The following is a 25775-nucleotide window of genomic DNA, read 5'->3' on the forward strand; positions in this document are numbered from 1 at the left end:
AAACTGGGGCAGACCCTGTATATACGCTGAAATAACATAAGAAGGGACACTAACCCCTTTTCTCGTCTGCTTCTTCCTCGCTGCTGACGTTATCTTCCTGTCTGCAGCTGTCAGATTCTGTGTACACAATTACTGGCCCCAGCAGTACACAGAATCTCACTGCTGAGACCACTGACTGGCTGCAGCGGTGAACTGTGTGCAGGGAACATCACTGCTGCAGCCAGGAAAATAAACAGCAGTGGGGAGAAATGGAGCTCATCGCTGGACGCAGCAGGGGAGATAAGAGGAGAGTGTCTCTTTTTTTTCCGTATTTTAGAACATATACTGGGGAGGCCTGAGTTTTAATTGAGCTCAGACAACCCCTTTAACTATTGGCTATGCATAATTAGAATGAAAAAATTGAAGGGGTTTTCCGAGATTTCAATACTGATAACCTATCTCAATCAGCCCCTTTGATGTGAATGGCGCGATACCAAGTAAGCCGCTATACAATGTACGGCGCTGTGCTTGGTAAGCTGCGAAAAGCTCACAGGAGCGCCAGTGCCTTCTCAAACAGCTGCTCAGTGGGGTTTCCGGGTGTTGGACCCCCACCGATCAGATACTGATGACCTATCCTAAGGATAGGTTATCAATTAAAAAATCTCTGAAAACCCTTTTAACCTAGGTAATATAGGTAATCGTTTTTAGAGGTATTTTTATTCCAAAGACTAGTTTTTCTGTTAAATTTGCAGCAGTGTAGTGTTACTTAGACCTTCCCATTTACAGTAACAGGATACATTACATATCAAATATTCAAAGCCTGCATGTACACCACCCTTGTGGCTGCATCTCCTGGACTGGCGGCTCTGACCTGAACTGACCATGTGTATTGTACTGTGCTCACATGATCCGGTCAGTACACTTCAAATAGGAACTCTCTGCATCATAAATCACTAGGGTGCAGTGAGTTCAGATCAGAGCCGCTAGTGGTCCAGGAGATGCAGCCACCACATGGGACCTGTTTCTTGGACTGCACACGGTCATGCAGTCCAATCTAGTTTTAATCTATTCATTGGCATGCTGATTCATAGTTTTAAAAAAATCTTCAGGTATCAGAATGCAAAATGTCAAAGTTTCTATTAGGGAAATCTTCAGCGGCATCTAAAAATGCACAATTCCACAATTTGTGTGTGGAAAAATGTCATTGTGTATGGATAAAATTTGTTCAAATCTCATACACATGCCTGGTACTGTAATCTGCTGTGGATTTTCATGAGCAAATCCACAGCATTTCCAGTATGCAAGAATGTACTTATATACTGGAGTACTTAGTAGTGGTAATGTGTAAGTGTGAAGGCGAAGGACCACACAATACTGAAACACTGCAACACAGCACAGGTATACTGATACACAAGAAAACAAACGACAGTATGATCACTCCCGATTTCCAGGTCTTTCTTGTGACTTGTGCTTCTGCAGTAAGATATAGAAACCACTTCCTTACACATCTGGAGGAGTCTTGACCTTTCACGATTAAGATACCTGGAAAAAAGCAGACAGTCATGTTTAGGAATAAGTTCAGGAAGGCAACAAGAAATGATTCAGTAGCCAAAAGGTAAAACAGGTAAAATCGGTGAAGCTGAGGTTAGGCAGGCCCACAATTCTCTGGAATAAAGTTTTTATTTATGGGTTGATTATATAGATCTGCAAGATCTCTTTATTTATCACATGCTGATTATAAGAATCTGAGAGATTTTAGGTCCTTTGTCCCTTTTAGTGATGTTTTTGATAGAATATTATGAGGACAGTATAATATGAATGCGTTGAATGGGTGACAGTAAAATGTTTGTGCTGATGTATTCATGTACCCAAGAAAGACCTCATTCTGAGGCTGAAACGCGTTAATAAAACAGTAACGTGGATACCCTTATCAACTTTGCGGACGTTTATCTCCAGACTCTACTAGCATCGCTGTATTTAGACATATTGTTTTCTGATCTTCAGCCTATCCATGACTCCGGCTAGTTTGGAATTACTAGAAGATGCCACAGAAGAAGCTTAAGGATCTAATATTTGATGGTTGGTTACGTTCACACCCATAGCATAACCCAGTCAGGTGAGTGATTTTATCTTTATTTCCTGAACGGTTTTGGTTTGGGTTTAGCTACATTTAGCGTGCGCTATTATTTTCTTTCTTCTGAATGTATAGGCAGAATAACCAGATACCTTACAGCACAGTACCTTTCTCCACCTATTATCTGATCACTTACACTATTTATTAAGGTATACGTTTGTACTTTGTTTTTTAATAAAGAATAAACATTGAAAACTTACCCATTGAGGAAGTGAAGTGAACTTCAACCTACTAAGAATTTTTTTTATATCTTCTACTTTGGGCCTTACATTTGCCCCTCTCAGAGACAGAGCTCGGCTGCTGGACAGAGCCCACCTCATGCCCACTTTGCTTATAGTCAGATTTCGGGACATGTTGCCTGATGTGCTCTGCTCCTGCTCTGCAGTCACGATAGCAAGGAGGGCATCCTTCTCCAACTCTCTGATCCCCGCTGACAACAAACAAACAGAGCGATACATTTTTGCTTAATTGCTTTGGTCAGCAATGACTCAGTAATTGTCATCTATCCATTATAGCTTACCAGCAAATGCAACAATACTTGAAGATACATTGAAGAGGTCCAGGACAACTCCTGGATAGGTAGGAGACAGCAAATAAAGATGTCTCATCCATGGGCTGTCTGATTTTCTATAAGCCATGTGCTGTGTGTAAGAGAAGAATACAACAGTAAAGTGCAGACAAGATACAGGAAGAGCCACAACAAATAATCTACAAACTAACAAAACTCTGGAGGGTGAGAACATATAAACCAGAACTTACAGAGCTGTTACCCGGAACCATGTCTTCACCCCAAAACAGGAACACCGATTTTCCATCGGCAGTAAGAAGTGAGATCGCCTCAGTTTCTTTTTCATCTTCATGCCACGGAATCTCGCACTCCCACAGTGATTGACTCGAGGGTCCATCAACAATAATCATCTGAAACAAAAAGCAGCAGATAAAACACAAAACAAACACTTACGGTAAGCCACTGAATTTCTCTGTCCAAGTGAATGGACAAAACAGCAAAAACAAGCATCACTACTACTAAGTAGATGGCATGCAGGTAGACTGTCCGAGATAAGCACTGAAGAGGCCTCTGCACCTTTAAGAAGCTGATTGAATCCCCCCCCCCCCCGATATAATATTGATGGCCTAACGATAGGGAATCAATATACTGGTCCAAATATGCTTATAACAAAAACCTGCCCCCTCCCAAATATATAATAAACCAAAAATAAGAAGGGTGTTTTGCCTACTTTTTTAACTGTTGGATGGTTTTAAAGAGCTAACAATAAAAACAATAAAGTTTTAAACGAGGGCCAGAGAATTACTCCAGATTCATCTACAATAAACCATCTGTTAAATCCCCTGTGGCTCTAGCGGGATGCTCCTTTGGTTCCTCGACGGGCTGATGACCACTGCAGACATATCAGACTAGGGCTGCAGTAAACGATTATTTTAGTAATCGAGTATTCTATTGATTATTTTAACGATTAATCGAGTACTCTAATAAGAAAAACCTTTCTAAAATAACGTATTGCTTTCTAAAAACAATATTTTTTATGTCTTACAGTGGTATAGCAAATAATTGCACACACATAAGGCTTCTTTCACAGCTGTCAGAAGAACAGCCAGAATGTACAGTAATGGGTACAGCGGTGGAGGAACAGACTGCTGGAGTTCACTGGCTGCATCTTTCATAGCTAGATGCCCATTGACTATAATGGGGATCTGGACAGCTCCTCCATGTCATGTCCCTCACTCCCCCAGTGCCATCAGATATCATCAGCCCCTCCATGCCATTGCCAATGATGCATGTCCCCCAGTGCCATCAGATATCATCAGCCCCTCCATGCCACTGCCAATTTGTCATCCATGTTCCCCAGCGCCATCACTTCAAATCACAGGTGAACCCTTCAAATCTGCCAAAAAGCTACATTTCCAGATGTGTAACTGGATGAGTGTGTAGACCATTATTTCTTCCCCAGAACATCTAGGATATCTGTACGTAGGGCGGATCTTGCAGCAGATCTTTGCTGTGTAGGGTAAGAGCAATGACTGAGGAACATCGCAGTGCAATTTCTAGGATTCACACACATACCTTTTTCTCAGTGGCATTGCTCTGAATCTGTATGAAGAAATCCAAGTGTCCATCACTGTTAAAGTAACCAGGCTGTGGGTGGCTGAAGGAAGACATAAGAGTGTTACACTCTATAATACCATATATAATGTTATACACATTACTCGGGATCCAGATTTCGTCAAAAAATTTCCATTAACTACCCAGTTGAGTCACATTATTATGACCACCAGATAATATTCAGAGTAACCGCTGTGTGCAGCATGGACAGCAGCTAGACGGGCTGGGAGGGACTCAATAAGGTCCTGGTAGGTTATCACAGGTATCTGGAGCCATGCTGACGGCTGTGCATCCTACAGCTGCTGGAGGATCCATAGAGCAAACACAACTATTAAGATGGTCCCAGAGATGTTCAATTGGGTTCAAATCTGGGGAATTAGGGGGCCAAGGTAGTACTTGGAAGTCTTGGTAATGCTCTTCCAACCAATGTCGGACAATTCCAGCAGTGTGACATGTCGCATTGTCTAGCTGGAAGATGCCATCTTCCCCAGGGAAGACAATCGGCATTTATGGGCGTATGTGATCTGCAAGGATGGATTCAAGGATGGATCCACATGGACGAGTGGGCCCAGAGAATGCCATTAAAACATTTCCGAGACCAGCTTGCGTTCTTCCAGCAATGGTTGCAGGGTATTTTTTCTTTGATGTTTCTCTGCTCATATATAGAAACATAGAATGTGTCGGCAGATATGAACCATTTGGCCCATCTAGTCTGCCCAATATACTGAATACTATGGATAGCCCCTGGCCCTATCTTATATGAAGGATGGCCTTATGCCTATCCCATGCATGCTTAAACTCCTTCACTGTATTTGCAGCTACCACTTCTGCAGGAAGGCTATTCCATGCATCCACTACTCTCTCAGTAAAGTAATACTTCCTGATATTACTTTTAAACCTTTGCCCCTCTAATTTAAAACTATGTCCTCTTGTAGCAGTTTTTCTATTAAATATTCTCTCCTCTTACCTTGTTGATTCCCTTTATGTATTTAAAAGTTTCTATCATATCCCCTCTGTCTCGTCTTTCTTCCAAGCTATACATGTTAAGGTCCTTTAATCTTTCCTGGTAAGTTGTATCCTGCAATCCATGTACTAGTTTAGTAGCTCTTCTCTGAACTCTCTCCAAAGTATAAAAAGATATGGTCTCCAGTACTGAGCACAATACTCCAAATGAGGTCTCACTAGTGCTCTGTAGAGCGGCATGAGCACCTCCCTCATTCTACTGGTAATGCCTCTCCCTATACACCCAAGCATTCTGCTAGCATTTCCTGCTGCTCTATGACATTGTCTGCCTACCTTTAAGTCTTCTGAAATAATGATCCCTAAATCCCTTTCCTCAGATACTGAGGTTAGGACTGTATCAATGATTTTATATTCTGCTCTTGGGTTTTTACGCCCCAGGTGCATTATCTTGCACTTATAAACATTCAATTTTAGTTGCCAGATTTTTGACCATTCCTCTAGTTTTCCTAAATCCTTTTCCATTTGGTGTATCCCTCCAGGAACATCAACCCTGTTACAAATCTTTGTGTCATCAGCAAAAAGACACACCTTACCATCGAGGCCTTCTGCAATTTCGCTGATAAAGATATTTAACAATATGGGTCCCAGAACAGATCCCTGAGGTACCCCACTGGTAACAAGACCATGGTCTGAATATACTCCATTGACTACAACCCTCTGTTGCCTGTCCCTCAGCCACTGCCTAATCCATTCAACAATATGGGAGTCCAAGCCCAAAGACTGCAATTTATTGATAAGCCTTCTACAGTGGGGGAAATAATTATTTGACCCCTCGCTGATTTTGTAAGTTTGTCCAATGACAAAGAAATGAAAAGTCTCAGAACAGTATCATTTCAATGGTAGGTTTATTGTAACAGTGGCAGATAGCACATCAAAAGGAAAATCGAAAAAATAACTTTAAATAAAAGATAGCAACTGATTTGCATTTCATTGAGTGAAATAAGTATTTGAACCCCTACCAACCATTAAGAGTTCTGGCTCCCACAGAGTGGTTAGACACTTCTACTCAATTAGTCACCCTCATTAAGGACACCTGTCTTAACTAGTCACCTGTATAAAAGACACCTGTCCACAGAATCAATCAATCAAGCAGACTCCAAACTCTCCAACATGGGAAAGACCAAAGAGCTGTCCAAGGATGTCAGAGACAAAATTGTAGACCTGCACAAGGCTGGAATGGGCTACAAAACCATTAGCAAGAAGCTGGGAGAGAAGGTGACAACTGTTGGTGCGATTGTTCGAAAATGGAAGGAGCACAAAATGACCATCAATCGACCTCGCTCTGGGGCTCCACGCAAGATCTCACCTCGTGGGGTGTCAATGGTTCTGAGAAAGGTGAAAAAGCATCCTAGAACTACACGGGAGGAGTTAGTTAATGACCTCAAATTAGCAGGGACCACAGTCACCAAGAAAACCATTGGAAACACATTACACCGCAATGGATTAAAATCCTGCAGGGCTCGCAAGGTCCCCCTGCTCAGGAAGGCACATGTGCAGGCCCGTCTGAAGTTTGCCAATGAACACCTGAATGATTCAGAGAGTGACTGGGAGAAGGTGCTGTGGTCTGATGAGACCAAAATAGAGCTCTTTGGCATTAACTTAACTCGCTGTGTTTGGAGGAAGAAAAATGCTGCCTATGACCCCCAAAACACCGTCCCCACCGTCAAGCATGGGGGTGGAAACATTTTGCTTTGGGGGTGTTTTTCTGCTAAGGGCACAGGACAACTTATTCGCATAAACGGGAAAATGGACGGAGCCATGTATCGTGAAATCCTGAGCGACAACCTCCTTCCCTCTGCCAGGAAACTGAAAATGGGTCGTGGATGGGTGTTCCAGCACGACAATGACCCAAAACATACAGCAAAGGCAACAAAGGAGTGGCTCAAGAAGAAGCACATTAAGGTCATGGAGTGGCCTAGTCAGTCTCCGGACCTTAATCCAATCGAAAACCTATGGAGGGAGCTCAAGCTCAGAGTTGCACAGAGACAGCCTCGAAACCTTAGGGATTTAGAGATGATCTGCAAAGAGGAGTGGACCAACATTCCTCCTAAAATGTGCGCAAACTTGGTCATCAATTACAAGAAACGTTTGACCTCTGTGCTTGCAAACAAGGGTTTTTCCACCAAGTATTAAGTCTTTTTTTGTTAGAGGGTTCAAATACTTATTTCACTCAATGAAATGCAAATCAGTTGCTATCTTTTATTTAAAGTTATTTTTTCGATTTTCCTTTTGATGTGCTATCTGCCACTGTTACAATAAACCTACCATTGAAATGATACTGTTCTGAGACTTTTCATTTCTTTGTCATTGGACAAACTAACAAAATCAGTGAGGGGTCAAATAATTATTTCCCCCACTGTATGTGGGACAGTATCAAAAGCCTTACTAAAGTCTAGATAAGCGATGTCTACTGCACCTCCTCCATCTATTATTTTAGTCACCCAATCAAAAAAATCAATAAGATTTGTTTGACATGATCTCCCTGAAGTAAACCCATGCTGTTTTTCATCTTTCAATCCATGGGATTTTAGATGTTCTACAATCCTCTCCTTAAGTATGGTTTCCATAAATTTCCCCATTATTGATGTCAGGCTTACTGGCCTATAGTTGCCCGATTCCTCCCTACTACCTTTCTTGTGAATGGGCACAACATTTGCTAATTTCCAATCTTTTGGGACAACTTCTGTTACCAGTGAATTCTTAAATAAATCTGCTAATGGTTTTGCTAGTTCACCGCTAAGCTCTTTTAATAGCTTTGGGTGTATCTCATCAGGCCCCTGTGACTTATTTGTATTAATTTTAGACAGCTGACTTAGAACCTCTTCCTCTGTAAAGACATATGCATCAAAAGATTCATTTATCTGTTGCCTTGAATAGTGCCACTTTTAAGTAGTCCTATTTCACCTGGACTCCATTGAAACTGTTCCAATCTGATAGTATACCTCTAATCTAATTTTAGAAAAGTCAGTTTTTCTAAAATCTAAAACTTTTGTTTTTGTGTGGTGTGACTCAGTCACTGTACTTATAGTAAACCACACTGACTGGTGATCACTAGATCCCAAGCTTTCCCCTACAATAATCAGATACCAAATTCCCATTTGTGAATACTAAATCTAAAATGGCCTCCTTCCGGGTTGGTTTTGGTTCCTCCACTACTTGCTGTAGAAATAATCCCAGTAGGGAATTTAGAATATCTGTACTCCTGGCAGAACTAGCTATTTTGGTTTTCAAGTTTACATCAGGAAGATTGAAGTCTCCGATAATGATAACTTCCCTCTTCAATGTCATTTCTGCTATTTCCTCAACTAGTAGATCATCTAATTCTTTGACTTGGCTAGGTGGTCTATATATCACACCTACACGAGTTACCTTATGATTATCAGGCTGCAAGGTAACCCAAACGGACTCTAAATTGGTCTCGCTAACTTGTATTAAATTAGATTTTATGCCATCTTTCACATACAGGGCCACCCCTCCCCCCTTCTTGCCTTCTCTGTCTTTCCTATATCAACGTCTATCCATTAGATGAAGCAGAAAATGTGACTCACTGCAGGAGGAAACCCTTTGCGAATCAGCGGAGGTCCGATACTGCTGTGAAAATTGAAGATTTTTCTGCCAATGCAACTTTTTTTTTAGCAGAGGTGCAGAGACATCTGTCTGCCTCGAAAAGCCAATAATCATCCCTTTTGCAATTCTTACCCATGATAGCAACAAGGCATATGTGTGCAAACAGCCTATCACACACCTTATATCCCCAACAACCTAGCTCACGACACGCGACTTCCTTCATGAGCTATTCGCTGACGAAAGTAGGAAGTGGTCATGATAATGTGACTCGACTGTGTATATACACTATGTTAGATAGCTTCATCCATGAATGTCTTGTTTTCACTCATTCTGACTTGCTTAAAGGGATTGGCCACTTTCTGGCTACTGTTGACCAATGTGTTTGTAAGATGATTATATGGCACTTATTAATATAGTCTTTGTTGAAATTGTTCACCATTTTCTATTTTTCATAAGATATGCCTCCCTTGTTTACAGAGTCTTTTGTAGTGTCCACAGACATCCTGTCCATAAGATGGCCGCTGATGGAGGGTAATGTGACCAGGCAGATCACCTCCACGTGATGTCTCCTCCGTTCAGACACACTGCAACTTGTTCTGTTGGAAATTTGGTGCAGGTGCAGTGTGTTTGAATGAAAGAGGCATCACATGGAGGTGATTTGCCTGATCACATGACCCTCAATCAGCGGCCATCTTATGGACAGGAGCTCTATGTGGACAGCACAAAAGACTTTGTAAATAAGGGAGTATACCTTATAAAATATAGAAAATGGTGCAGAATATCAACAAAGACTATATTAGTAAGTACCATTTAGTCATCTCACAAACACATTGGTCAACAATAACTGGAAAGTGGCCACCCCTTTAAGTGTTCCATGAGAGTTTAAAAGGGTATTCCCATCTGCGACATTTATGACATATTGAAAGAATATGCCATAAATGTCTGATAGGTGCAGGTACCACTTCTAGGACCCACTCCTACCTAAGCAAACAGAAAGCAAGCCTCTCATGCGCAGCCTCCCTCCATTCAACACCATGGGACTACAGAAAATAGCCGAACAATGGCTCAGCCATTTGTGAAGTCCCATAGCACTGGAGAGGAAGCTGCACATTCATGTAGTGACCACTGATTCTTCATAATGGGCACTTGATTGCTATCTACCTGTTTAAAATAGGTCAACATTATTCTGTCATGTGTGTAAAGCCTCCTGCACACGACCGTATGGCTTTTTCAGTATTTTTTTGTCCGTTTTTAAAGGAATCCGTTTTAGTAGTGTTTCCGCTTCCGTTCCGTTTTGCTATTCCGTTTGGTTAAACTCTTTAATAGACGGACCCATTAACTTAAATGGAGCCAAGAAAATTTATTTGCGGGCAATAATAGGATATGTTTGAACGGAACGAAAATACGGAAACGGAAATACGGACTGTATGCGGATCCATTGAAATGAATGGTTCCGTATACGGTCCATATACAGAACGCAAAACACGGAACGGAAAAAAAAAAACACGTTTGTGTGCAGGAGGCCTAAGATGTTTCCACAAGATAGGGGACTCCCACCACTGACTGGTGGGGGTCCAACCTCTGGGACCTTCATCGATCCTGTCCTGATGAAGCGGCAGGCTGAGCATGCTCCCTGCCGATCCATTCATTCTCTATGTGACTACCAGAAACAGCCGAGCGTTGTACTTGAATCTTTAAGGGTGGGTTCACGTCATGTTTTATGCCTCCATTTGTCAAATACATTACAAAAAAAGGATACAAAAACGCAGCTCACCACGTACTTGGAACTTTATAGCATCAGTCTGAGGCATCTGTTTAAAGTATATGTTTTTTGTATATGTTAAAAGGATGAGAAAAACGTGATGTGAACCCAGCCTTAGTTACATACTCTCATGGTTTGTAGAGTGAAACTAAATCGCACCTCCTCATTCCTATACTATTGACTACTGTATGTAATAAGCAGCATTTCTTATGATAAAACATGGCTATACAGCGGTTATATCAATCATTTGCTGTGCCCTATTAAGAGGCATTAGTATACAGTTTGATCAAAGAGCATAGGCCCACTTACCGCGACAAGGTTGCCTCTTGTTAAGTGGGAACCTACTCTAACCGTAGCGCAGTGCCGTGTGGCGACCACCGCGTCTCCACACTGCTCCAGCAGGCAATGGGATCCAGCAGCCAACTGGCTACCCCGCTGTACAGCGGAGCCACCTAGGCCTCGGATCCCACAGCTCCACCAGCACAGCACAGAAACAGCGACGGCCGCCATCCAGCGCCGCATGTGAACTGGTGCTAAAGGATCACCTGTTCACAGCTTCTCAGGAACTCCAACTGAGATGTGGTAGGAATTAAAACCCTGTGCAGACTACTGCTAATTTAAGTACAGAGCACCTGTGCCACATGGGGAGGAGCGCTGACTTAGTATGGGGGAGAAAAGACTATAGAGCAATGAAATCATGGTTTGTAGAGTGAAACTAAATCGCACCTCCTCATTCCTATACTATTGACTACTGTATGTAACAAGCAGCATTTCTTATGATAAAACATGGCTATACAGCGGTTATATCAATCATTTGCTGTGCACTAAGTGGGCCTATGCTCTTTGATCAAACTGTATACTAATTGTCTCCTAATAGTGCACAGCAAATGATTGATATAACCGCTGTATAGCCATGTTTTATCATAAGAAATGCTGCTTATTACATACAGTAGTCAATAGTATAGGAATGAGGAGGTGCGATTTAGTTTCACTCTACAAACCATGATTTAGTTACATACTCTAATTGCTAAGGCACTAAATGAAAATCTTAAAGGGGTTGTCGCATCTTGCACTTTCCACAGCGAGATGAAACTCAGGTGACCGGGCTTACAGAAACGGCTGAGCAGCCCACAGCCCCTCTGCATCCATTACAGTTTTATTTTCATATAAATTATACATCTGTACACCCCTGTATACATCGTTTTACAAGCTCCTTTTTCCAGTATCTATATTCTAAATACAAGAAATTCCAATGGATAATACCGACGGACATCGAGCTTCATTTCATGTTTATTGGTCTATTGAATAGTCTATTCAATAACAGATTTGTCTCCATTGTTACTGTATATATCTGGTCCCATTGGTCTGTTCCAGTCACATTACCAAAACAATTTAGGGTTATGGTTTCCCTAGTTACTGCAGACGCCTATGCTAATTGGTCCACTATAATCACATGACTACAATAGGCCTCATTATCGGTATATTCCCAGTTGGTTCCCTCGACATCTCTAGACGGTATGTTAAAGTCCTCAGTCACTTCACAGACATTCACAGACACCATCACCGAGGGAAGATTTAACCCAGGGAATAAACAGGCCGTCACACTGCGATTTCAACTGAGATAACTGCAAATTACGACAGACCTGTAGACATTGTTCAGATTGATGCTCCATCTCTGCTCCAGGTCTTGTCCCTTCACAAGAGTCACAGCCTCCTTACTTGTGACCAGTAAATCACTGAAGTTACTGAGATAGACTGGAACCGTTTGAAGAAACTCCACTCCAGCGCTGTAAAATAGCAAGAAAAGGTTATTCACAGGCAAATTTCTTGTTTTACCTTAATGTGTACCTAAACGTAAACAAATAAATAACTTTTTTAACCACTTCCCGCAACTGTAACGCCGAAAGGCGTCATTGCGGCGGCTCCCCCAGGCTACGCTAACGCCAATAGGCGTCATCTCGCGTGAGCCGAGATTTCCTGTGAACGCGCGCACACAGGCGCGCGCTCACAGGAACGGAAGGTAAGAGAGTTGATCTCCAGCCTGCCAGCGGCGATCGTTCGCTGGCAGGCTGGAGATGTGTTTTTTTTAACCCCTAACAGGTATATTAGACGCTGTTTTGATAACAGCGTCTAATATACCTGCTACCTGGTCCTCTGGTGGTCCCCTTTGTTTGGATCGACCACCAGAGGACACAGGTAGCTCAGTAAAGTAGCACCAAGCACCACTAGACTACACTACACCCCCCCCCCCCCCCGTCACTTATTAACCCCTTATTAGCCCCTGATCACCCCATATAGACTCCCTGATCACCCCCCTGTCATTGATCACCCCCCTGTCATTGATCACCCCCCTGTAAAGCTCCATTCAGACGTCCGCATGATTTTTACGGATCCACTGATAGATGGATCGGATCCGCAAAACGCATCCGGACGTCTGAATGAAGCTTTACAGGGGCGTGATCAATGACTGTGGTGATCACCCCATATAGACTCCCTGATCACCCCCCTGTCATTGATTACCCCCCTGTCATTGATTACCCCCCTGTAAAGCTCCATTCAGACGTCCGCATGATTTTTACGGATCCACTGATAGATGGATCGGATCCGCAAAACGCATCCGGACGTCTGAATGAAGCCTTACAGGGGCATGATCAATGACTGTGGTGATCACCCCATATAGACTCCCTGATCACCCCCCTGTAAAGCTCCATTCAGATGTCCGCATGATTTTTACGGATGCACTGATAGATGGATCGGATCCGCAAAACGCATCCGGACGTCTGAATGAAGCCTTACAGGGGCATGATCAATGACTGTGGTTATCACCCCATATAGACTCCCTGATCACCCCCCTGTCATTGATTACACCCCTGTCATTGATCACCCCCCTGTAAAGCTCCATTCAGATGTCCGCATGATTTTTACGGATGCACTGATAGATGGATCGGATCCGCAAAACGCATCCGGACGTCTGAATGAAGCCTTACAGGGGCATGATCAATGACTGTGGTGATCACCCCCCTGTCATTGATTACCCCCCTGTAAAGCTCCATTCAGATGTCCGCATGATTTTTACGGATGCACTGATAGATGGATCGGATCCGCAAAACGCATCCGGACGTCTGAATGAAGCCTTACAGGGGCATGATCAATGACTGTGGTGATCACCCCCCTGTCATTGATCACCCCCCTGTAAAGCTCCATTCAGATGTCCGTATGATTTTTACGGATGCACTGATAGATGGATCGGATCCGCAAAACGCATCCGGACGTCTGAATGAAGCCTTACAGGGGCATGATCAATGACTGTGGTGATCACCCCCCTGTCATTGATTACCCCCCTGTAAAGCTCCATTCAGATGTCCGCATGATTTTTACGAATGCACTGATAGATGGATCGGATCCGCAAAACGCATCCGGACGTCTGAATGAAGCCTTACAGGGGCGTGATCAATGACTGTGGTTATCACCCCATATAGACTCCCTGATCACCCCCCTGTCATTGATTACCCCCCTGTAAAGCTCCATTCAGATGTCCGCATGATTTTTACGGATGCACTGATAGATGGATCGGATCCGCAAAACGCATCCGGACGTCTGAATGAAGCCTTACAGGGGCATGATCAATGACTGTGGTGATCACCCCCCTGTCATTGATTACCCCCCTGTAAAGCTCCATTCAGATGTCCGCATGATTTTTACGGATCCACTGATAGATGGATCGGATCCGCAAAACGCATCCGGACGTCTGAATGAAGCCTTACAGGGGCGTGATCAATGACTGTGGTGATCACCCCATATAGACTCCCTGATCACCCTCCTGTCATTGATTACCCCCCTGTAAAGCTCCATTCAGATGTCCGCATGATTTTTACGGATGCACTGATAGATGGATCGGATCCGCAAAACGCATCCGGACGTCTGAATGAAGCCTTACAGGGGCATGATCAATGACTGTGGTGATCACCCCCCTGTCATTGATTACCCCCCTGTAAAGCTCCATTCAGATGTCCGCATGATTTTTACGGATCCACTGATAGATGGATCGGATCCGCAAAACGCATCCGGACGTCTGAATGAAGCCTTACAGGGGCGTGATCAATGACTGTGGTGATCACCCCATATAGACTCCCTGATCACCCCCCTGTCATTGATTACCCCCCTGTCATTGATTACCCCCCTGTAAAGATCCATTCAGACGTCCGCATGATTTTTACGGATCCACTGATAGATGGATCGGATCCGCAAAACGCATCCGGACGTCTGAATGAAGCCTTACAGGGGCATGATCAATGACTGTGGTTATCACCCCATATAGACTCCCTGATCACCCCCCTGTCATTGATCACCCCCCCTGTCATTGATCACCCCCCCTGTCATTGATCACCCCTCTGTAAGGCTCCATTCAGACATTTTTTTGGCCCAAGTTAGCGGAATTATTATTTATTTTTTCTTACAAAGTCTCATATTCCACTAACTTGTGTCAAAAAATAAAATCTCACATGAACTCACCATACCCCTCACGGAAACCAAATGCGTAAAAATTTTTAGACATTTATATTCCAGACTTCTTCTCACGCTTTAGGGCCCCTAGAATGCCAGGGCAGTATAAATACCCCACATGTGACCCCATTTCGGAAAGAAGACACCCCCAGGTATTCCGTGAGGGGCATATTGAGTCCATGAAAGATTGAAATTTTTGTCCCAAGTTAGCGGAACGGGAGACTTTGTGAGAAAAAAATTAAAAATATCAATTTCCGCTAACTTGTGCCAAAAAAAAAAAAATTCTATGAACTCGCCATGCCCCTCATTGAATACCTTGGGGTGTCTTCTTTCCAAAATGGGGTCACATGTGGGGTATTTATACTGCCCTGGCATTCTAGGGGCCCCAAAGCGTGAGAAGAAGTCTGGTATCCAAATGTCTAAAAATGCCCTCCTAAAAGGAATTTGGGCACCTTTGCGCATCTAGGCTGCAATAAAGTGTCACACATCTGGTATCGCCGTACTCAGGAGAAGTTGGGGAATGTGTTTTGGGGTGTCATTTTACATATACCCATGCTGGGTGAGAGAAATATCTTGGTCAAATGCCAACTTTGTATAAAAAAATGGGAAAAGTTGTCTTTTGCCAAGATATTTCTCTCACCCAGCAAGGGTATATGTAAAATGACACCCCAAAACACATTCCCCAACTTCTCCTGAATACGGCGATACCACATGTGTGACACTTTTTTGCAGCCTAGGTGGGCAAAGGGGCCCATATTCCAAAGAGCACCTTTAGGATTTCACAGGTCATTTACCTACTTACCACACATTAGGGCCCCTGGAAAATGCCAGGGCAGTATAACTACCCCACAAGTGACCCCATTTTGGAAAGAAGACACCCCAAGGTATTCCGTGAGGGGCATGGCAAGTTCCTAGAATTTTTTATTTTTTGTCACAAGTTAGTGGAAAATGCTGATTTTTTTTTTTTTTTTTTTTTTTCATACAAAGTCTCATATTCCACTAACTTGTGACAAAAAATAAAAGCTTCCATGAACTCACTATGCCCATCAGCAAATACCTTGGGGTCTCTTCTTTCCAAAATGGGGTCACTTGTGGGGTAGTTATACTGCCCTGGCATTCTAGGGGCCCAAATGTGTGGTAAGGAGTTTGAAATCAAATTCTGTAAAAAATGACCTGTGAAATCCGAAAGGTGCTCTTTGGAATATGGGCCCCTTTGCCCACCTAGGCTGCAAAAAAGTGTCACACATCTGGTATTGCCGTACTCAGGAGAAGGTGGGGAATGTGTTTTGGGGTGTCATTTTACATATACCCATGCTGGGTGAGAGAAATATCTTGGCAAAAGACAACTTTTCCCATTTTTTTATACAAAGTTGGCATTTGACCAAGATATTTATCTCACCCAGCATGGGTATATGTAAAATGACACCCCAAAACACATTCCTCAACTTCTCCTGAGTACGTAGATACCAGATGTGTGACACTTTTTTGCAGCCTAGGTGGGCAAAGGGGCCCACATTCCAAAGAGCACCTTTCGGATTTCACTGGTCATTTTTTACAGAATTTGATTTCAAACTCCTTACCACACATTTGGGCCCCTAGAATGCCAGGGCAGTATAACTACCCCACAAGTGACCCCATTTTGGAAAGAAGAGACCCCAAGGTATTTCGTGATGGGCATAGTGAGTTCATAGAAGTTTTTATTTTTTGTCACAAGTTAGTGGAATATGAGACTTTGTAAGAAAAAAAAAAAAAAAAAAAATCATCATTTTCCGCTAACTTGTGACAAAAAATAAAAAGTTCTATGAACTCACTATGCCCATCAGCGAATACCTTAGGGTGTGTACTTTCCGAAATGGGGTCATTTGTGGGGTGTTTGTACTGTCTGGCCATTGTAGAACCTCAGGAAACATGACAGGTGCTCAGAAAGTCAGAGCTGCTTCAAAAAGCGGAAATTCACATTTTTGTACCATAGTTTGTAAACGCCATAACTTTTACCCAAACCATTTTTTTTTTACCCAAACATTTTTTTTTTATCAAAGACATGTAGAACAATAAATTTAGAGAAAAATTTCTATATGGATCTCGTTTTTTTTGCAAAATTTTACAACTGAAAGTGAAAAATGTCATTTTTTTGCAAAAAAAATCGTTAAATTTCGATTAATAACAAAAAAAGTAAAAATGTCAGCAGCAATGAAATACCACCAAATGAAAGCTCTATTAGTGAGAAGAAAAGGAGGTAAAATTAATTTGGGTGGTAAGTTGCATGACCGAGCAATAAACGGTGAAAGTAGTGTAGTGCCGATTTGTAAAAAAGGGCCTGGTCTTTAGGGGGGTATAAACCTGTGGTCCTTAAGTGGTTAAAAACTATTCTAAACAAAATTAATTTTTGTAACTTTCTTTTTTTCACATTTTACATGCGAAATAGAGACCTCAACTTCAAGTGTCTCTTTGGAATCTGTACACTGTCAGCAGTATACAGGTGTATGGATTCCACTGTCAGTGATGTACCTGCAATAGCACACATCTCTGCTAGACCCAGGCTTTAGCAGAGCGGAGCAAGCGTGTGCAGGCAGGACCTCTGCATAGCACATTGCTGCTCCTGCTGGAGACCGGCCCTCTAAAGCCTAGCAAAGCTCATCTATACCAGGATTTAGTATAGCAGAGCAAGCAGGTACATGCAGGATCTGTGCATAGCACATCTCTGCATGCTGGTGCCCGCTCCTCTAAAGCCTTGCATAGCATACCTATACCAGGCTTTAGCAGAGCCGAGCGAGCAGGAGCTGTGCCTAGAACATTACTGTTCCTGCCGGTGACCGGCCCTCTAAAGCCTATCAAAGCACATCTATACCTGGCTTTAGTAGAGCGGAGCAAGCAGGAGCTGTGCATAGCACATTACTGCTCCTGCCGGTGACCGGCCCTCTAAAGCCTAGCAAAGCACATCTATACCAAGCTTTAGCAGAGCGCAGCAAGCAGGAGCTGTGCATAGCACATTACTGCTCCTGCCGGTGACCGGCCCTCTAAAGCCTAGCAAAGCACATCTATACCAAGCTTTAGCAGAGCGCAGCAAGCAGGAGCTGTGCATAGCACATTACTGCTCCTGCCGGTGACCGGCCCTCTAAAGCCTAGCAAAGCACATCTATACCAAGCTTTAGCAGAGCGCAGCAAGCAGGAGCTGTGCATAGCACATTACTGCTCCTGCCGGTGACCGGCCCTCTAAAGCCTTGCATAGCACATCTATACCAGGCTTTAGCAGAGCGGAGCAAGCGGGTACAGGCAGGAGCTGTGCATAGCACAACGCTGCTCGCCGATGCTTACTCTGCAAATCTATACCAGGCTTTTTCAACAATTTTTACACTTTAACCTACATCTTGCCCGATAGGAGATAAATGTCAGATCGCTGGAAGTGTGACCGCTGCAGCCCATAGCAGTCCCCAAAACGGAGGGTCCCTAAGTCACTGAATGGAACAGTAGTGCATGTTCATCCACCGCCTAAAGTCCCAAAGATCCAACATTTATTATTCATCTTGTGGATAGGTGAAGAATACTTTTTGTGGATAACCCCTTTAAAACTAGTGTCCCATACCATCCTGCAATATTATTCCATGTATACTCGTTCAGAACATACAATAGAATGGCCGCAGTACTGAAAATTATTTGAACCTCTATCTACTCAAGTATTTGAATCAGTGCAGGTAAAGGCTACCACTCTCCTGTCCAGGCCTGTGCTCTTGCTGTGTGACAACTGCATAAACTGACACATTGTAACAAACTCAGCTGTGGAAATTACATCAGGTTAGGATGGTTTTTCCCTGTGAAAGTTTTCTTCATATAAGTCTGGAAAAAGAAGCAACCTTCCAGTTGAGGGGGTTTTCCCACAAAGGACACTCACGCCCTATTCACAGGATAGGAGATAAGAGCTGATCGTTGGGGGTCCATGCGTTTACTTCTATGAGACTGATGAAGATAATGCTTGGTTTCAGTCCTGCAGGCCCATTACTGCTACATTCACAAGGGGACTCATGGACCTCTGTTTTTGTGGCCCCAGCAATCACACACTTAGGCCTCATGCACACGGCTGTTGCTGGCTGTGGCCCGTATTGGGGCCCTCAAACAGCAGGTCCGCAATATGCGGGCACCGGCCATGTGTTCCCCGCATCCCCTCACCAATCCGAAGCTGTGGTGCCGTGCCTCCGCACAGCAAAAAAATACAACTTGTTCTATTTTTATTCCATTCAAGTTAAATGGGCCTGGATCCATTGCGGAAGCCGCACGAAGGGCGCCCGTGCATGGGGGACCGCAAGCAACCGCGTGCAAGAGGCCTTATGAGTGTTCTCTGTTAGGAAACCCCTTTAACGTATCTGTTACAATGTAGCACTTTTCAGTAATAATTGTTTTCAGTAGATACCTGTACACATTGATCAGTTTCGAGTGATTGACAGATCTCCTCTTCTCCCAATCTGGATCAATTCTCTGAAGGATGCTTGGAAAATTGCCTCCACTTTTAGCCTGGGCATATATATCCCTCAATGCAACAGCCTGGATGTTCCCTGAGAAGAGAATCAACTGTTATTAATGGCCTTCAGGACATCACTTGGTTTTCCGGGCGATGCAGTCAGAGGGTGCGGATATAACGCTCTGTTGGCAATGACGTGTAAGTGTACTACAGTGCATTCATGGCTGGTAGTTTTAAATGTCAGATGTAAGTGAAAAAGACTCCCTTTAAGCATACATAAACGTGGCCCTAGGGCAGCATGTGGCTCCGCACAAGGAGTGACAGTCACAATGCCATTAGGGCTCTAATTGTGCTGTATGTTTGTCACAATTTCACTATGGTTCCTTAACCCCTTCCCGACAGTTACACATCAGTATTTATCAGCGGTGCATAAGGGATGTATGGAGCAGCCTCCACATGTGGAGGGGACCGACTGTGTAATACAGCTGACAACCGGCCTCAGTGCCCGGGATCGGTGATAACTCCAATCCCCATTGTTTGACTCCCCATGCTGCGACCATGGCATCTGAGTGGTTAGTCAGAGGGATGGTGCTCCCTCTGACCTCTGATAGCCACCGCCACAATTAAATCATGGGGGTGCCAATTTGTTGCTATGGCAACCTGGGGTCTTGTGAAGCCTTTCACATGGCAGGCCTTAGCAGGAGGCCTGAAAAAATCCAAATATCCCATAGACTTTAATAGTATAGCCTTGTAGTCTATGGTATAAGCCACTGAATGATTACCTGCATGTTCAAGTCTACTAAGGAGACAACAAAAAAAAAAAGAAACCCTAAAAAATAAAAAATTTAAATTAAAATTAAAAATTCAAATCACTTCCTATCCCAGTTTTGAAAATAAAAGTAAACAATAAAAAAAAATACACAAAATTGTTATTGCTGCATCCAAAAAGTGTTTCATCCCATACAGTGACAAAAAAAAAAAAAAAAGTGGCCAAATGGACTTTTTTTTGGTCATTTTGGCCTCTAAAAAAAAAAAATTTGGAAAACAACTGATCAAAAAGTCCTAACATTGTATCAATAAGAACTACAACTTCCCCTACAAAAAAAACCTCAGCAAAAATATATATATACACACACACACACACACACACACATACACACACACACAGTCCTAATCAAAAGTTTAAGACCACTTGAAAAATGGCAAAAAATCATATTTAGCATGGCTGGATCTTAACAAGGTTCCAAGTAGAGCTTCAACATGCAACAAGAAGAAATGGGAGTGAGACAAAACATTTTTTGAGCATTCAATTTAATGAAAACAACGAATAAACTGAAACAGGCTGTTTTTCAGCTGATCAAAAGTTTAGGACGACACCTCCCAAAAAACCCTAAACCCCCCCAGAACAGAAATCCAACTTCCAAACATGAACTCAGTAATGAGTAGCTCCGCCGTTATTGTTTATCACTTCAAAAATTCGTTTCGGCATGCTTGATGCAAGCGTTTCCATGAGGTGAGTGGGAACATTTCTCCAAGTGGTGAAGACGGCCGCACAAAGGCCATCTACTGCCTGGAACTGTTGTCCATTTTTGTAAACTTCCCTTGCCATCCATCCCCAAAGGTTCTCAATTGGATTTAGATCAGGGGAACACGCAGGATGGGCCAAAAGAGTGATGTTATTCTCCTGGAAGAAGTCCCTTGTCCTGCGGGCATTGTGTACTGTAGCGTTGTCCTGTTGAAAAACCCAGTCGTTACCACACAGACGAGGGCCCTCAGTCATGAGGAATGCTCTCTGCAACATCTGGACATAGCCAGCGGCCGTTTGACGCCCCTGCACTTCCTGAAGCTCCATTGTTCCACTGAAGGAAAAAGCACCCCAGACCATTATGGCGCCCCCTCCACTGTGGCGCGTAGAAAACATCTCAGGTGGGATCGGCTTGTCATGCCAATAACGTTGGAAACCATCAGGACCATCAAGGTAAAAAAAATTCTCATCAGAGAATAAAACTTTTTTTCCACCTTTAAATGTCCCATGTTTGGTGCTCTCTTGCAAATTCCAAACGAGCAGTTCTGTGGCGTTCAAGTAGACGAGGTCTTTGAAGACGTTTTTTTTGTTTTTGAAGCCCTTTAGTCTCAGATGCCGTCTTATGGTTATGGTTCTGCAGTCAGCACCAGTAAGGGCCTTAATTTGGGTCAAGGATCGTCCAGTGTCTTGACGGACAGCCAATTGGATCCTACGGCTCAGTGCTGGTGAAATTTTTTTGGGTCTTCCACTTGATTATTTTGTTCCATAACCCTCAGGATCATTTAAGAAATTCCAAATGACTGTCTTACTGCGTCCCACCTCGGCAGCGATGGCGCGCTGTGAGAGACCCTGCTTATGCAGTTCAACAACCCGACCACGTTAAAAAAGGGAGAGTTTTTTTGCCTTTGCCATCACAACGTGTGACTTCCTGACAGAAAATGACAATGAATCCACATCTTTGCACAGATTTGGCTTTTTAAAGGCATGTGGTCCTAAAATTTTGATCAGCTGTAAAACAGCCTGTTTCAGTTTATTCGTTGTTTTCATTAAATTGAATGCTCAAAAAATGTTTTGTCTCACTCTCATTTCTTCTTGTTGCATGTTGAAGCTCTACTTGGAACCTTGTTAAGATCCAGCCATGCTAAATATGATTTTTTGCCATTTTTCAAGTGGTCTTAAACTTTTGATCAGGACTGTATATATATCAGAATATGGTGATTTTTTAAAAGTAGTATTATGTTTTAATAAAAAAATATATATAAATTTAGTATTGCTGTAATTATAGTCACTGGCAGATGTCACTTAACACACAGTGAACACCATAAAAACAAAACCCAAAACAATAACAGAATTGCCTTTTTTCTGTTTCACCCCACAAACTCCCCCCCCCCCCCCTATTTTTTTTTTTAATACATGGTATGGTAAATTAAATGGTGCCATTAAAAAAATACAACGTGTCTTACAAAAAATAAGCCCTCATACAGCTATGTGAATGTAAAAGTGAAAGGTTATGGCTCTTGGATGGCAAGTTGGAAAAAAAAAAGTACTATAATACTCCAATGTGGCCTTAAGACTTGAAAAGGGTCTGCACACAGTTGTAAAACACAGGTTCACATCTGGTCAGATTTAAAGCAGTCTGTCCTAGAATATAAGTAGGACTGGTCGCCTTCACCTAGGGGGGCCTTGCTGTTCTGCTCTACAATAGGTGGTAATGGTGTGATCCTGCCTACGATATGCCATCATGGCTGAGCAGCCTAACAGAAACACGCACAAATATGTAGTATATACAAATGCTAGAGTGTCGTGTATAGTAAGGTCCCCTCACCCCTCTACCACTTGCAAGTGAAGGCAATCGGTCCTACTCACAGTCTAGGACAGGTTGCCATTTTAAATCATTCCCAGAGAACCCCTTTAACTTGTACTAAAACAACATTAAAACCTTTTCTTTAAATGTCATAATTATGTAACTTTATAAGATGTGATTCACTAGCAGATTCTATTCACATAAAAAGAGGAAGAAGCTTACCAAAGCCAAAAAGAATATAAATGGCCCCCTGGCTTGTGTAGTAGGCCTGTGGTCCTAAAAGTTTTCCTTCTCCCATGATGCTGTACTTTACTATTTCACCCATAGGTTTCCCAGTGCGGCCTGACACCAAAAGGAACCCGAGATCTGGCTGCGTAAGAAACAGAGTCATATCAGACGACGTCTCAGGCTAGGCCTGCATTCATGTATTGAGACCATCTACAATAAAGTTACGCTGTCCTGATACATTGTGGTTGTTCAGTGCAATTTTTATGAAGCTGAGAGAAATGCTGGAAATTCAGCACAATTTAGTGAAAACATGTGAAACAATCATTACAATAATGGTACTTCTGGTAGTTTGTCACAATTGCTGTAGATCTGCTCTAAGCAAATGGAACTAGAGATCCCAGCACACCCTCACCTACTAACTACTTCCTCAAGAGGTTTGCTTGTTAATCCAACTGGGCCAACTGAGAAGATGGAGACTTAGGCCTCATGCACAAGGGTCCGTTCAAAACTCGGCTAATGCACCGTTTGTCATCCGCGTCCGTGATCCGTGGTTCCAGTCCGTCAAAAAAATATAACCTGTCCTATTTTTTTCACGGAAAACGGTTCGCGGACCCATTCAAGTCAATGGGACTGTGAAAAAACGCGGAGGCACACAAGATTGTCATCTGCGTCCGCCCGTCCGTTTTTTTTTCTATCATTTGCATGGCAAACTTGACTTAGATTTCTTTTTTACTTTCCTTCATGTCTGGTGATCCTCCAAAAATCAAGGAAGACACATGGAACAACGGAACCCCATTTTGCGGAACGGAACACAACAACGGTCATGTGCATGAGGCCTTAACTATAGAAACACAGAGAGAGATTTATCATCTCCCTTTTACTGAAAAGTGGCATTAAAACGTTGCAAACTATCTTCACTTACGCCAGTTCTCTGGTACAAATGAGGCCAGAAGTCTACAGCGACTCTGAGGTGTCATAGATTTCTGTTTAGGTGCACAGACTGCGGGAGGATGCACCTAATTTATGACAAGCCGTGCTCCCCGTCATAAATTAGTTGCATCCTCCGGCAGTAGAAAGTACCAGTCCTGATAAATCTCCCCCATAGTAACAATGTGTTCCAAAATTACTTAATTTCACTTCTGTGCACTGAAGAAGTTGGGCGAAAAATGTAGATACACTTTTAGAAGTCCGTTTTGGAAATGACTGAAGCACAAATGCCCCCTAGTTCATGCACTTACCTGACTTTCCCCAATGGTAAGAACCAGCACGTCATTTGCAAAGTCATCATCCAGATCTGGCAGAATTACAGCAGGAGCCGCTACTGTTCCGCTTGACACATGGTTTAGGCTCATGGTCCATAAAGATTCCCCTTGAGAACAGACACCAAAAAGAAAGCATTATTTCTCTGCAGAAGTCATTTCTGCTCATGCAGAGGACGGAGGTGACGTCATCTATGTGTCATACTGCATACCGCTATGAGCTGTCCCATATGAGGGTCTGATGAAGGTCTTAGGATTGAAAACATTCACCTAGTGCTTCGACATAAAAACTGAAGACTGGAAAATGCAGAGTGTTTTTCTAGGTGTTTAACATGTACACCTGGCATGTATGTTAAAGGGTATTCCCATCTCAGACAATGGGGACATATTGCAAGCATATACCCAGATTGATAGGTGGCATCCCACCTTTGAGACCCGGAACCAGGGCCGTCTTTACCAAGGGGCAAAAGGGGCAGCTGCCCCGGGCCCAGTTGCTCCTGGGGGGCCCAAGGCAGCTGCCTCTTGAGCCCTGCTAGCCACTGCCCCAGGTGTCAGGCTGTCAGCTCTACCAGGATTCCAGGCATTATGATCGTACTGTGTTAAAGTTGTGATTTAGGACCTTAATGACATCATCACCATGTGACCAGTAACCTAGCAATTACTGGTCACATGGCTATGAGGTCATCACAGGTCCTGTGGAGTGTTGCAGAAGTTAACTGTGGAGCTTTTTTGTGTGAACATTACATCAGAAAAAGGTGACAGGAGCTGTTATGTTAATATACTGTAAACTACTGTATAGTGGGGTGCTGTATACTGTGGGGGGCTGTATACTGTGTGGGACTGTATACTGTGTGGGACTGTATACTGTGTGGTGGGCTGTATACTGTGGGGGGCTGTATACTGTGTGGGACTGTATACTGTGTGGTGGGCTGTATACTGTGTGGGGGGCCTGTATACTGTGTGGGGGGCCTGTATACTGTGTGGGGGGGGGCTGTATACTGTGGGGGCCTGTATACTGTGGGGGGCTATACTGCTCTACTATATACTGTGGGGTACTGTATAGTGTGGGGTGCTAAACTGCATACTGTGTGGTGCTGTATACTATAGGGTGCTATACTGCATACTGTGGGTTGCTGTATACTATAGGGTGCTATACTGCATACTGTGGGGTGCTGGGGTGCACTGGAACACTAGGGTGAGCCGAGCCCCGGTCTCCTTCCTGCAGAGCGGTGCCCACTTCCAGCCTGAGCCCAGCTGCCCAGAGCACTGACCCTGAGCCGCTGGAGTCTTCAGAACTGGAAGTATTTACAGTAATTCACTGTACTCTACCAGATGTGTGGATTTTTTGTGTGTGTGTGTTGTGGTGGAGGGCGTGATTGCCTGCTAAGGTGTGGGAAGGCGGGATCCAGGGGGCCC

At 43.4% G+C, this 25775-nt stretch overlaps 1 protein-coding gene across 1 annotated transcript in view; it reads right to left on the bottom strand.

The window, feature by feature from the left end:
• Window positions 1-698: 698 nt before the first annotated feature.
• FAM234B (family with sequence similarity 234 member B) overlaps window positions 699-25775 on the bottom strand; it is a 49811-nt gene continuing 24734 nt past the window's right edge. The window contains exons 5-13 of the mRNA XM_040407146.1: window positions 24339-24469; window positions 23095-23242; window positions 19496-19637; window positions 12231-12374; window positions 4197-4278; window positions 2873-3031; window positions 2634-2754; window positions 2314-2543; window positions 699-1521 (exon numbers count right to left, since the gene is read on the bottom strand). Of these exons, the coding sequence (XP_040263080.1) occupies window positions 1513-1521; window positions 2314-2543; window positions 2634-2754; window positions 2873-3031; window positions 4197-4278; window positions 12231-12374; window positions 19496-19637; window positions 23095-23242; window positions 24339-24469 (1166 nt within the window). The 3' untranslated portion in view covers window positions 699-1512. The remainder of the gene's footprint in view (window positions 1522-2313; window positions 2544-2633; window positions 2755-2872; window positions 3032-4196; window positions 4279-12230; window positions 12375-19495; window positions 19638-23094; window positions 23243-24338; window positions 24470-25775) is intronic.

The sequence above is a fragment of the Bufo bufo genome, chromosome 9 (assembly GCF_905171765.1).
Source record: "Bufo bufo chromosome 9, aBufBuf1.1, whole genome shotgun sequence".
Taxonomy (NCBI): domain Eukaryota; kingdom Metazoa; phylum Chordata; class Amphibia; order Anura; family Bufonidae; genus Bufo; species Bufo bufo.